Source organism: Benincasa hispida, chromosome 9 (assembly GCF_027475165.1).
Source record: "Benincasa hispida cultivar pf3 chromosome 9, pf3_genome.v1.1, whole genome shotgun sequence".
Taxonomy (NCBI): Eukaryota; Viridiplantae; Streptophyta; class Magnoliopsida; order Cucurbitales; family Cucurbitaceae; genus Benincasa; species Benincasa hispida.
In genome coordinates, this window is record NC_143486.1 from 35,675,880 (window position 1) to 35,689,378 (window position 13,499).

Consider the following 13,499-nt stretch of genomic DNA (forward strand, 5'->3'; position numbering starts at 1 on the left):
GACTTGTCAAGCCAACTGGTTAATGATTTCATCGATAAACATATGAAAAATTCGTTTAAAGAGTATAGGGGGGAACTACACAAACACTATAAAAAGTATGCAAGTCCTGAAGAGGCACCAGAACATCCACATGATCGATTTAAAGATGCCATCAAAGATTGACACTTTTTATGCACCAAGTTTGAATCCACCGAATGGAAAGTAAGAACTTTTGTGTTTTTTCTTTTTTCTTTCTTTTTTTTTTTTTGTTTACTTACATTTCAATTACTCATTTCCTCTTAATTTCTCATTTTTCTTAGAAAGCAGCAGAGACTAATCACAAGAATTGTTCAGCTATAAAGTTCCTTCATACAGCTGGTTCTAAGACTTTCATACGCATACGAGAATCCATGGTAAAAATAAAAATATTTTTATATTTGATTTCTAAGAAAGCATTATTAATATCTTCTATATGAATTGTTTTACAGAAAAGACCCGACGATCAAACAATGGACTGAGTAGACTTATTTAAGCATACACACTCTAGGAGTGACCACTCGTTTGTTAATCAGGCCGCTAATGATGTATATGTAAGTTTTTATTCTGCAATGTAACTTTATTTATATACAATTGTCATACAATCATTAGTCCTAGTTATTAATGTAGAGTCAAATGGTTGAGCTGAGAGAAGTCTCCACCCAGGAAGGTTCTAAACCAATATCGAAAGAAGAAATATGCGAGCAGGTGTTGGCACAGGAGTGGGCCTTGGTAGGTCACCAAAAGGTAAAAAAAAAAAAAAAAATGTCCAGTGCATCCTCATCGAAAGTTATTGAGAAGCAACAACAAGAGATAGAATCCTTAAAGGCTAGATTGACTAGATTGAACAAATTGGAAGAAATAAGACAATCTAAGGTGGATGATATGAAAGTTATGATCTTACAACTCATGATAGATAAATCGAACTAGGTATGACCTCTTCAACTTTCATAGTAAACTAATTAGAAGATTGTGTATGTTGTTATCCTGCAGTTATGGTAACAACATAAACGTATAGTTATGTAAAGTATAGTTAGTGTTCTGAAGTTGAGTTTGAATTTGAGTTTGTGGTTAAAATAAGTGGGGTTTTTAGTTGAGTTATAAGTGCTATATTGAGATTGAAAGTAATTTTGAGATGGGGCATATGCTTCATTTCAATTTGTTCATATTCTTATGTTAGGTTCGAAATTGGTAAAGGGGGTGATTGTCTAATTATGTTGACATTATATCTAACATTTGGTTTTGAAGTTCAATTTGAGTTTTATGATTAAAATAAGTGGGGGGCGGAACTAAGTTGGTTTGTTTAAGTAAATGTACATATAAGTTTAAGTAAATGTAGATACGTCTTGGTTTGTTTCAATTGTTATGAGTTGGTTAGGTTTAAGTTGGATTTTAAGTTCTATATTAGGTTTGAGATTGAAATATGTAGATATGAATTAGTTAGGTTTAAGTTGGGTTTTAAGTTCTATATTAGGTTTGAATTTAAAGTGGGTTTTATTTATTAATGTTCTTATATTGGTTTTAAAGTTGGTATAGGGGTAAATGTAAAATTATGATTAAATTTAAGTTGGGTTTTAAGTTCTATATTGAGTTTGAGATTGAAATATGCAAGTCTGAGTTGGTTTGTTTCAATTCATTAATGTTCTTAATTGAGTTTTAAATTGTATATTCATTTTGAGATTGGTATGTGGTATATTGAGCATTAAACTTATTTAAATTTGTATTTTATAGGTATCTCGAGATTTATATTGAAGATGCATCTCCCGACAAGCGTATTTAGATTGTAGATGTTAATGTTATTTGGGATTTAGGAATTGTGGATTAAGGTTGTAGATGCATCTCCCAATAGGTAGTTTGTTATCATGTAATGTTGTTTTGGATTAAGGAATTGTGGATGTTATGGTATATTTTGGATTAAGGAATTGTGGATGTTATAGTAACTCTTGAGATTCAAACATGTTTTCTATATGTTATTTACTATTGTAGACATTTACTTGATTTTGGTACTTATTTTAGTTTGATTAATATTTGTAAAATTCAAACAAGTATGATATTTGAAAAAAAAAAAGATTTAAAAAAAGAAAATAAAAAAAGAAGTTAATTCCGACGGTTAAATATATAATCCCGATGATACAAGGGGTCGGGAAAAAATATTTTTTATGCATTTTCACCTTTTCCCGATGCTAAGAAATCATCCCCCGACAGTCTCAGGGGTTTGGGAAAAGCTACTAAATCCTGACGATGAAAACACACCATCTGTGTAAGGCACTTATCCCGATGGTCCTAATTTATAAAGACCGTCAGGAGTTAAAACTTCGTTCGACGGTGTAAAGACACTGTTGGGAGTATTCAGTTGTCCCGACGATGTAGTTTCACCGTCGGGCGAAGTTTTAATTCCCAATGGTCTTTATAAATTAAGATCGTTAGAGTTTGGTCGCTTATCCCAACAGTTTTATTTAGGGTCGGTAGAAAAGCCCCGTCCTCAATCTGTCGAGATAAATTTTTTTCCCTACGACACGATTTTTATACAGTCGGAGAAGGTTTCGCCGAAGATTATTTAACCTTTGGGAAAGGTTTGGCAGATGATTTTTTGACTAATTTCGGCAATTTGCAACACCGGAAAAGGCCCAAATTATTGTGATGAAAGAAAATTATCGAATAATTCTTAATATTTTCCTTTGTCTTCATAAAAACTTAAAATACCCTAAACAATTATCAACTAAGTTGTAGTTTCCTGGTTTTCAAAATAACTAGAAAAAAAATAGTTATTATTATAAATATTATGATAATAGATGTCCATTAGATACTTATGTTTAGTGTCCATTGATCATGTGTCATACCCCATTTTTCAAAGTGTTGTTCATACTTGCCAAATTGTTTATAAATAGTGGCATTTGGTGGATTTTGAAACACACACATTTGGACAAATTTCATTATTACACACCTCAAATCTTTACCAATTAAAGTCTTTCTTATTTTGGTAACCTTATCACCCCCATAATAAACGAATTATAAGATTGCTTTTGGCTCAAGTAAAAATGAACGAATTGGCTCCTAAGTTTTGTCTCCACAAATGACAAAATCCAACATTTATTTAGTTAACAACAACAACAATTTATTTAGTCTACAACAGTTATCAAATATTGTTTTTGTTTTTATTTTAGAAAAACAATACAAAACAATGAAATAGTCACAAAGTTAGTTTAAGAGGTAGAAAGAAATTACTACATTCTTTTAAAATCCAACCATAAATGTCTTTATTTTAAGCCTATATATTTTATATAACATTCTCTTTCTTAAAATCAGCCTATATTATTAATTTATTATTCATTATTTTAAAAAATTAATCTCATTAATATTTCTTCTATACATTTTAGTAAATTTTAGAAACACTTGCACACAAATATAAAACTGAAATATAGACCTTACAATTAAACCAACATCAAACATTGTTTTCACTTCGAGGATTGAATGTTCAAATCTTCCTAAACCTTAAGAGACAATATGGAGAGCTAGAATATAATAAAATTACTGAAAATCTGAGAGTATTGAGATACGTGAAAAATGAAAGACGAAAAGAAAATAGAATCGTGAAACGTAAAAACGGTGAAAAAGAAGATTGTGTTGAAAACTGTGAGAACAAATTGAGTTCGGTATTACAAATGGAATCCAAAATGCTCAACCCAAATATGGATTTTGGATTACATTAAATTATAAACTCTTTCAATCATGATACCTCGAACAACCCCTAAATGGAAACTAAACTAACAATGTAGTTTTTAGAGACAAAAGAAAACAAAATGCTAGAATATAAACTTCAACAGTTGGAAGAAAATTTTGGACAATATATTAACAATTTTTGTTTTGCTTGAAGTAACTGATTTTGTTTTGCTTGAAGGAACATATTCACAAACACAAAATGTAATCGAGACATGGCACCTATCTCAAAGAGAAGAAGCTAGGAGCTAGAGATACAATCAATTTACAAAGGAAACTGTTTACAAATATAACTGAAAAAAAAACTATACAGAAGTTTTTCTTCACAGAATGGTAATTACAATCCATATATGAGTCTTGGCCTCCTGACCTGAAAATTATCAACAAAAGTATTACAATTGATAAGAACCCAAATACTAATAACAAGGATAAACTAATTTCTCTAAATAATGTTCCATGCTCATAAGATTCAAATCTTCACAAGTTGCTTGATTATATGATTCTTGATCTAAAAATACTTTTCAGTTTTCAATACTAATGTTTATAGAAATAATTGAGATTCAAATCCATCGTATCTTGAGGATATCTATGAGTACATGAAAGTGAAAGGTGATCAAAAGTGTATATAGACATAAATGAACATATGAAACACGTAGTATCCAAACTAGTAGACATAACTGGTAGACCTTTTTTCCATATAGATTTGTAAATGAGAAGTTCCTTAAAAAAAATATTTGAATCTGAAAAAGTTAAGCATATAAGAAAGAGAAGCTTCTATACACAATATCTTGTGTGTGTCAATTAGGTCCCTAAAATTTATAAAGGGTCTATAATTAATAGGTCCCTATACTTTCTATTTCGTTCCCACTAAATTCCTAAATTTTTTTTTTTAGTACAACAACTACGGGTGGGGGATTGAATCTCCAATCTATTGGATAAAAATAGATACCAATTCCACTCTTTGACCTAATAGATGAAGACAAACAAAATTGAAATTTTATGGACAAAATATACAAGTTTGTATATAGTGGATGAGTTATTTTTTAAAAATTTTGAATATGTTAAGTGAAAAAAAAAAACTAAATAAAAGGAGTAGTTGAGCTTTCTATCTTCTCCTCGTTTTGTACCGCACATTAAAGTTTAAGGACCCAATAGACGTAAACTTGAAAAGTTCAAAAACACAACTTGTAATTTAATCTCTCTATATATTGTAATTTAATCTCTCTATATATACAATTACTGGCAAACAAACGAAAACAAAGCCATAATTTAGAGAGAGGTTCACATTAAGATAAAATAATAAAATAAAAGAACAGTTCTCAGAAAACTTCTAGCAGTCAAATAAGGGGTTATACTTATCTTCTTCCTCAATTTTAACAGTAAACTAATTGAGAACGTAAAAGAAAGATGCAGGAAAGTATTCAAATTAGCATTATTTGTATCTTCATTTGAACCAAGACTCAACTTTTGCAGGATATCCAGCAACTCATTCATTAATAAACTATAAATAAAACCATTTCCAGCTAACTTTGGAATCAAATTTCTATACAGTCCTCATATGAGATAAATATCAGGGTTTACTTCTTAGGTCCAAATTCAGAGAAATTTAAGTTAATTACAAAGGACAGAGAATTCAGAGAAGTTGCACCAACAACCATACAAGCAGAAGGAATCACAGAAAGAGAAACTACTAAATAACAGAAATTCTTTGGATAATATTTCATAGCTCCTATTATATTTATTTATTTATTATTATTATTATTATTATTATTGCATATTCCAATGTTCTGTCACATCTTTAGATTCATAATTTGCTCTCTTAAGCACTAAAAGTAATTTGTGGTAACATTTTTCAAACAATGAAATTAACATCTACAATTTTCCAAATCAATCAAAATCCATGTCAAGAGATAAAGTAAACAGATAATTTATACCTTAAAACAGAAAAGGTTAATGAAACCTGTTAAAAAGGATCTCCAAGCCGTCAAATATATTGGAGTTTGATATTTCAACAGGAAATTCCATTATGCTCTATTCTTTTTCTTCATAAATGGAGAAGTTCTGACCCTTCTGACCCCACAGCTCTACAACAACCTTCCAATATTTACCGAAGAAAAAATTCTTCTGGGGCACATTGCACCGAACTATGGAAAAGTAAACAGCCTAAGTTCTACTTCTATGGTTGATTTAGATGGTCAAACCGTGCTCTAGGCATTAGATGTTCCAAAGGTGAGAGAGCATATACTTTTAGGACCATTTGATGCCAGGTGAATCAATTATCAACTTTTTTCTCCTTTTTTGTGTCTTCCATGTGAAGTTTTTCATCAATCACATGAATATCTTGAACATCTATTTCCATATCAAGGATGGAACTTTCTAAATCATTGACTGCGTGATCCATGTGCTCCAAACTTTCTTGAAGTGCCCCACGAGAAAGAAAGCTTTTATCAAAACCACCACAACGCGGAGCTGCCTCAATAGCGATGTGATCACATAATAAGCTATTATCCTTCAGTTCATTGTTTTTATCCATCCATATAGTTTGCTTAAGAAAGCCTTCTTCATTAAAATGACATTGAGAGGTACAACTGTTAGTTTCGTTCAACTTTGCTTTCCTTGAAAATGAAATAGCATTTCCAATTTGATGAACAATGGGTGGATCTCCATTTGAGTAATGGGCTGTGGGAGACTGTTCGTTATGTTCGTCCAATACGAAATCCCAGTTCATTTTTAACTGTTCCTTTTCTGAAAAATCCATCTGTCTATACACTTCAATTTCCTTCTCCAGGACATGATAGTCTATGTCCCTCTTGACAAGGATCTCTCGAAGGATGTTCACCTGTTCTTCATCATAAGCAAATTTTTCTTCTATAACCCTATGATATTGCCTTGCTTCCATTTCAACTGATGCCTTCTCATTCTGCAAACGCGTTATCATGGCTATTGCTTCATCAGCAGCAGTAGCAGCAGCAGCTCTCTCCTCCTCCAGTTCCACAAACAGAGACGCCCGAGCAGCTCTCTCTTCTTCAAGGGCCTGCTCCAACAATCTAATAGAACTTGCTTCATTTCTAATAATGTCTCTCTCTTCAGCATTACTGGTACCTTGTCCCATAGTGGAAGAACTTTTATTCATATGATTATTTTCGCCGAATGAACCACTTGATTCGAAGCCTTGCCAGGTTCTTTGACCTAAGTCCATGTGATTTGATTCATTAACATCATCTGAAATAGAAAGGTCATAGAAACATAATTATATAGAAAAAAGTCAGTCGACCACCCCCCCAGATGGGAATTCCGGATGAATCAAATACAACTTCCAACCAATTTCTCTCATAGGATGTATGTGGGTTAGCGAGTCGGGATCCAAGGATAAAGCGCCCTAGTGGCAGCTAGAGGCATTGCCCTGAAACCTAAAATGTATATACATTATATGTTATTTACAATTTTGGGCAGTGTTTAAAGAGGTGCCAGTTGACATTTCTGTATCTATATTATCTGATATTCCCCTCTAATAATAAAGCTGCTCTCTCCCTCTACATGTGGACGTAGCTAATACACTATCAGTGAACCTCATAAATCTCTGTATCATTCTTCACTGTTCACGCTTTTTTCTTGACGACTTTGTTCCTGTCATGATAACGTATATAAGCTAATGTTGTTAGCAGGGGTTGGCTGATTAGTTCTTGTTTATTAGCTCAGCTACCTCTATAAATTAATGGGGGAAAAAAGGAATCAGATATTGTATCTTCACTATTACTTTGTGACGTTAAGTCCTTTGATAGGCTGCCATCAAATCATTTAGTAACAGTACTGTAAATCTTAAAAAATATATGCACAACCAGAAAAGCAAATATAGAAATGTAATAAATAGAAAGAAAAAGGATGAAAGAATGTGAAATTAATCACATAACGCACCTGTAATAAAGTCTTGTCTCTCAACCAATGCCACAAATTCCCTTTCCTTTCCAGTTTCATTCCCCTCACAGATTCCCTTGGACAATTTCCCATTGTCCATGGCAGCTCTCCTCCGACGTCGGATTTTAGTCTTTGGCCTCTGGTACATAATCCTCTTACCCTTACCATCATATTCACTATCTTTATCAACCAGATTTTGTAACCTTGGGGCAGAAAAAGTACTACAGCATACCTCAGATTGAAATTGAGAAATTCCATCTACATGATGATTCTCCCTTAACAAATTCCTATTCGAATTCCTCATTTGTTCATCCATCAAAATCAAATCAAAAGGAAACCTATTCTTGACCAAATCCAGCACCAAATAGATTTTCCTCTTAGGCCAATTAACAATTAGTCTATGAAAACACAAATTAGCGTTGTAATTCCCATAAAATCCACTACAAGGACAAGGCAAGCAGAACCCAACAAGTTTCAAAATCTTGGATGGGATAAACACAGTGGCCGACACGCACAAAAGAAAATAAACAACAGTTAGGTCAAGAAAAGCTCTGATTAGTCCAGACAAAGTCCATGAATGAATCTCGTGGAACGACATCGATTTCAATCACCGAAATCCCAAACTCTTTCTCTAACTTAGCAACTAAGAAAATATCAGGAAACAGTAACAAACTATGAGAATTGAGAAACAAAAACAGTCCAGCAAGCTTTCCAAATACTGAAGAAAAAGAGCTGAAAGAACAGAAACAGAGTAGAAAAACCTGAACCAGACAGAGGAGGAAGATTAGGAAGTAGAGAAATTTGCAAAAATGGGAAAACCCATGTAAGAATTGAGGGATATTGGTGATGGGTTGGGCGTGGAAAGAGGGAAATTGAATCAGGTGTCCATTTCAAGGGGCGGAGGAGGAGGAGGAGGAAGAAGAAAAAGAAGAAGACAAGGATGAAAGCTATGTCGTTTTTTGGATCATCGTCATGATTTTGATTGAGGAATTGAAGGATTTAAAAGGGTAAATAGAAAAAGAAATGTAAATAGAACATGAAAACACATGCGTCACTCATATGGTTGCCACAGTGTCGCCGATAAAAAAGCAGAACGCGATATGATTTAATCCAAACTTCAGCGATGATTCTCGATTCTTTATTATTTACATGTTGATAATTACTAAATAATAATCTATTTAGTCGTGAGATGCACGTGCCTTTTTTCTTTTTCTTTTTAATTCTAATTGACTTTTTTTTTTTTTTTAAAAAAAAAAAAAAAAAAAGAGAGAGAGAGAAAAACCCTCAAGTTAATTGGAGAATAGCTTCATTGAATTTTTGATTTGGCGTCAAATAGTGGTAGATAAGTCCCCTACGGGCAGGGATAAAAAAGGCTTTTCCGTTCCTATTCCTGCAAAAATTCTTGTGGGAAATAAGTGGGGATCGATTCCCTTGTGGGAAAATTTTCTTTCAATTTATTATTTTTTGTGATTAAAACGTTATGAAATCTCTTGCTGAAAATAATAATATTCAATGTATAAAAAATATAATTAAAATATTTAATTTTTATAATTTCTCAGAATTAAAAATGTAAATATTACAACATATTCAATTCTTCAACCTAAAGAAATACATACATATATATATATATATATATGTATATATCCATATACACACATATATGTATATATATATATGTATATGTATGTAAGTTTGTTGAAATACCTTGAATCTGTTTGCTAGCACTTAAGTTTGTTGAAATACCTTGAATCTGTTTGCTAACACTTCGAACAACCAAGTACAGGGGTCTCACTGACCGGTCAACGAGTCGGGGTTCAGGGGCGGCGTGCCCTGGTGGGGGTTTGGGGGCAACCTATTCAGATTTTGTATTCAGCATATTTATTTATCTGCAGTTATTTACGATTTTGACCCTAGGGTTTAGAGTAGTGCGCTATATATAAACTCTCTAACCCTAGAGGTGCCGTTTTGATGTAATTTTGAAAACATTCTCTCAAATAATATTGTTCTCTCTTTGCCCGTGGACGTAGCTAACATGTTAGTGAACCAAGTATATTTTTGTGTCGATCTTCCCTATCTCTACGTTCCTTTTTTTGTGTTCTTTAATTGTCGATTTCGCAACAAAGTTAATTACACACATTAAGCTTGTGTGTGTGCACGCACATGTGATCGTGTGTGAGAGATAATTATAAAAGTATTCACAGGAAGTTTTTATATATATTTAAGGTGGGGTGAGGCATGGTCAGGGCCAGGGAGTTTTGTTTAGCCATCGGGGAGAAAAGACTCTCCGCTCCCTCCCCCATTCCCCATTTCATTTATATATATATCATAAGAGTATTCCTCTGAAAAAGGGCAAAGGGAAAGGGAAGAAGAAGCCTACTGGAAAGAAAGGCAAGGATAACGCTGCAGATAAAGAAAAATGTTTCCACTGCAACAAATAAAGGCACTAGAGAAGACACTGCCCTCAGTATCTTGCCGAGAAGAGAGCAGAGAAAGGTAACCAGGCTAACTAAACCCTGGGACCGTTCGCTCAGCTCATTTAGCGGGAGAAGTTATTACTTGTTTTTGTAAAATCTTGTAAAGAACAAATTGTATATATTTTTGTGATAAATGAAATGTTCATTTTCAGAAATTATGTTTGTTCTAGCAACTTCTATTAAGAGTCAAACTGTTAAAAGCCATTTGCAAATATTCAAATATTTTAATGGCTAGATCAAAATATAGAAAATTTAAAGATTTCCAGATCTGACTGTTAACAAAAAGTTGTTGAGAAAGGTCAGATGCATCTTACTCAAAGAGTTGAGAGTACCTCAATGTAGTAGAAGGAAAATGTGCTTCCTAGCCATTGTTGAGATTAAGATGCAATCCCCATATAGTTTTATCAAAAGTCTATTGTATACTAACTTGTTTACAATGATTCTCTCGACTAAAGTGTTTGAGAATTACCTAGTAGGACTAGGAATACCAGATAACCTAGGGCAAGTGGGAGAAATATCAGGTATAGAGATACCGTATGGTAAAATATGGGTATGGGATGCCCTAATTTATTGTATTTCTCTATAAAACTCAGAAACTCAGTCTTATATATCGAATGTATAAGTTACCACTAGAGTTTCAGTCCAAGTGGGAGTTTGTTGGGTTTTATGTCCTAAAACTCGTGGTTTGTAAACAATGGAACTTATTCTGAAAATTCAAGAAAGGTGTTATTGAATAGATTTATTGCTTGAATAGAAATCCAATAAACCTGAAAGTCCCTTGACTATTGGATGAGTACTTGAACTTTATGTGTAGATATAAAGATGGATCATGTTCGAGTAAATAGTCAAAATGATCTATAGTATATGAATAATGTTGGACACCTTATTTTGGTAACACTATTGGATGTGGCCTACTTTGTAGTTGTTACATGGAGTTATAAAGTGCTACAAATGAAGTGATCCTAATTCGTTCATGTTGGACATGAGGAGTGGGGTGTCCTTGTGCAAAAGGGTTTGTACAAGATTGGACCACGAAATTAGTCACTCTTACTTTATAACGCTGTTTACTGTTTGAGACTGATTATTTCAAAGTGATGACTTAGGTAGCTTGACCTTAATCCTAAGCTAACTATGAACTCCTGTTTATTCGGGATTACCCTTAGATTTGCATAGATGAGGGTTGACTCAACAACGCTGGCTCAATAAGACTCTCATTTTAGGAGTAAGATTGGATAGATAGCTGAGGACATAGGGTACAAGAAGAAATTCACTCCTACCCGCTTTTAAGGATAGTAGAGAGGTTGTTCCCTTAAGTGCTGATTTTAGGTCTTGAACAAGGGATCCCGCCCTCACATTGGCCTGAGAAGGACCTAGTTTTATTGATTGAATCACAAAACAATTGTTCATTAGGGGATCAAGTGGGGACTTAAGGAACAAGAGGTAATTTCAGGGGTAAACACAGAGATTTGACTTAGACGTTATTACGAACAACCTGTGAAGGGTTAACTTACTAATCGTGGTTATATCAAGTGGACATAATATATCTACAATGAGAGAAGTTCAACTATGGGCTTTAATGGAGTGACCCATTAGTTAACGAATGAGAGTTAGATCGGTCTAATCAGTTTAGCTAATTAATCTCGGATTTTTGGAGCCCATGATTTATAGGTCCACGAGGTCCCCCTACTAGCTCGAAAATGGATTAGCTCTAAAGTAGCGTGATAAGTTAATTTAAAACGTTCAAATTAGAATTAAATGGAATTGGAGAATTTATATTTAAATATGATTTAAATATATGAAGACGAATTTGTGTAAAAAATATTTTAATATTGGATATTAAATTAATTAGAATTATTTAAATTGTTTATTATTATTTTTATTAGAAAATTAATTTATGAAATTAATTTGTAAAATTAATAAATTATGATTTTAAAATCTTTTTTGGATTTTGGGAATGGAAGAACACAAAAAGGAAAAATAGGATTTTTCCATCTTCATCTTCAACTAGCTCACAAGGAACCCACCATCTTCAACCTACAATAACTCCAAGCATGAGCTGCATCCCATGCAGCAAATCTCTTTGCATGATAGTCTGCAATATATTGAAGAGATTAGAGTAAAGTTGAGGTGATTGAACTGATAGAATTTTAGCTGAAAACTTGGTTGAAAAATGTGTTCTTCATTTTGGGTTATTATAGTGAGCTTTCTCCAAATTCCCTTTGATTCCAGCTTATTTTGAGTCTCACAACTTAATCTAGAGCATCAAGAGAATAGTAGAGAAGATATTGTGGTGGTTTGTACAAAGATTTGGAGGATTTAGCAGTTGAAAATCGAGATTTCAATGGTTCTTCAAAGGTATGTCTTGAAACCCATTAAACTCTGTTTTAGCATGTTTTCTTTTCTGCCAAAATTAATGAATTAGAGTGCTTATGGATCCTGTTCACTTCTGCTGCGTGCTATTACCTCTCCAACAAGAAGTATTTCGATGTATTATAAATTTTATTTATTTTCGCAGCCCTTTTTGGGAATTAAACAATACCAGAAAAAAGCTTCGATCAACCGCTTTCATAGGCAGGAGTTCGCAACTCACTCAGGATTCAAGTCAAGTCACCTATGGTCATCTTGATGAAATGTAAGTCTCTATTAACAAAGGTGTTATATAGAGAGACTATTTATTTTGTGGTCCGGTCTTATACAAACTTTTTGATAGAATACTCTCGCTCACAGGTCTCCACATGAATGATCAGGATCAGATAATTTGTAGCAATTTACAATAATTGTAACAACTACAAAGCGGGTCGTATTCGTAATGTCACAAGGATAAGGTACCCAACCTTATCTATCTACTATAGATCATTTAGATTATCACTTAAACATGATCCACCTATATGTCTCTACATACATGTTTAAGTTACAAAAGATAACCCTAGAACTTAGTTAATTGGTTTTGTAAGTTAACGTAACTAAATGTGAAAGAAAATACCTCTTATTTTATTAGATAAATAAAGTGTTTGTACAATACAATTACAAACTACAAAACTACGAGATTTAGGGTACCAACCCACACAATGGTTAGATATTTGAGGGAAGTTGAGCCATCTGATGATTAAAACTCTTGTGAGGATTTTTGGGAGTTCTTGAATATGCAAGGTATTTTGATTGGAGATCTCTTCTAAAAGCTACTATGTTTTGCATTGTTAAATTGAGTAAGCATGTTTTAAATAATACTGGCGATCTATTGTGATATTTTTCTTGAGGGTAGGAAAAGGTTTAAGTTTAGAGGTGTGTTACATGCCATAGAATGCATGTTTTTTGGCTTATATTCTCATACTTTTATTTAGAAAAAATAATTACATGTGTTTTCCCCAATAATTAGTT

The 13,499-nt window shown here is 33.0% G+C and overlaps 1 protein-coding gene across 2 annotated transcripts; it reads right to left on the reverse strand.

Annotated features, from left to right (window-relative positions):
- Nucleotides 1–3,839: 3,839 nt before the first annotated feature.
- Nucleotides 3,840–8,796, reverse strand: LOC120069830 (uncharacterized). 2 transcript variants are annotated; one of them, XM_039021648.2, is made up of 3 exons: nt 7,648–8,796; nt 5,667–6,954; nt 3,840–4,102 (listed from the first exon to the last, which is right to left on the reverse strand). In XM_039021648.2, exons 1-2 carry the CDS (start codon nt 8,243–8,245, stop codon nt 6,005–6,007), a joined length of 1,548 nt encoding a protein of 515 aa, XP_038877576.2. In that variant the 5' UTR covers nt 8,246–8,796; the 3' UTR covers nt 3,840–4,102; nt 5,667–6,004. The 2 variants fall into 2 exon arrangements, with proteins under 2 accessions (XP_038877576.2, XP_038877577.2); XM_039021649.2 differs by having other exon boundaries at nt 5,667–6,921; nt 7,648–8,777.
- Nucleotides 8,797–13,499: the final 4,703 nt, after the last annotated feature.

Excerpts from the sequence above, each read along its gene's own strand:
- LOC120069830 (XM_039021648.2), bottom strand. The coding sequence starts at position 8,245 with ATGTCGTTCCACGAGATTCATTCATGGACTTTGTCTGGACTAATCAGA. Across the intron at positions 6,955-7,647 it reads GAGACAAGACTTTATTACAG|ATGATGTTAATGAATCAAAT; the intron begins GTGCGTTATGTG and ends TTTCTATTTCAG.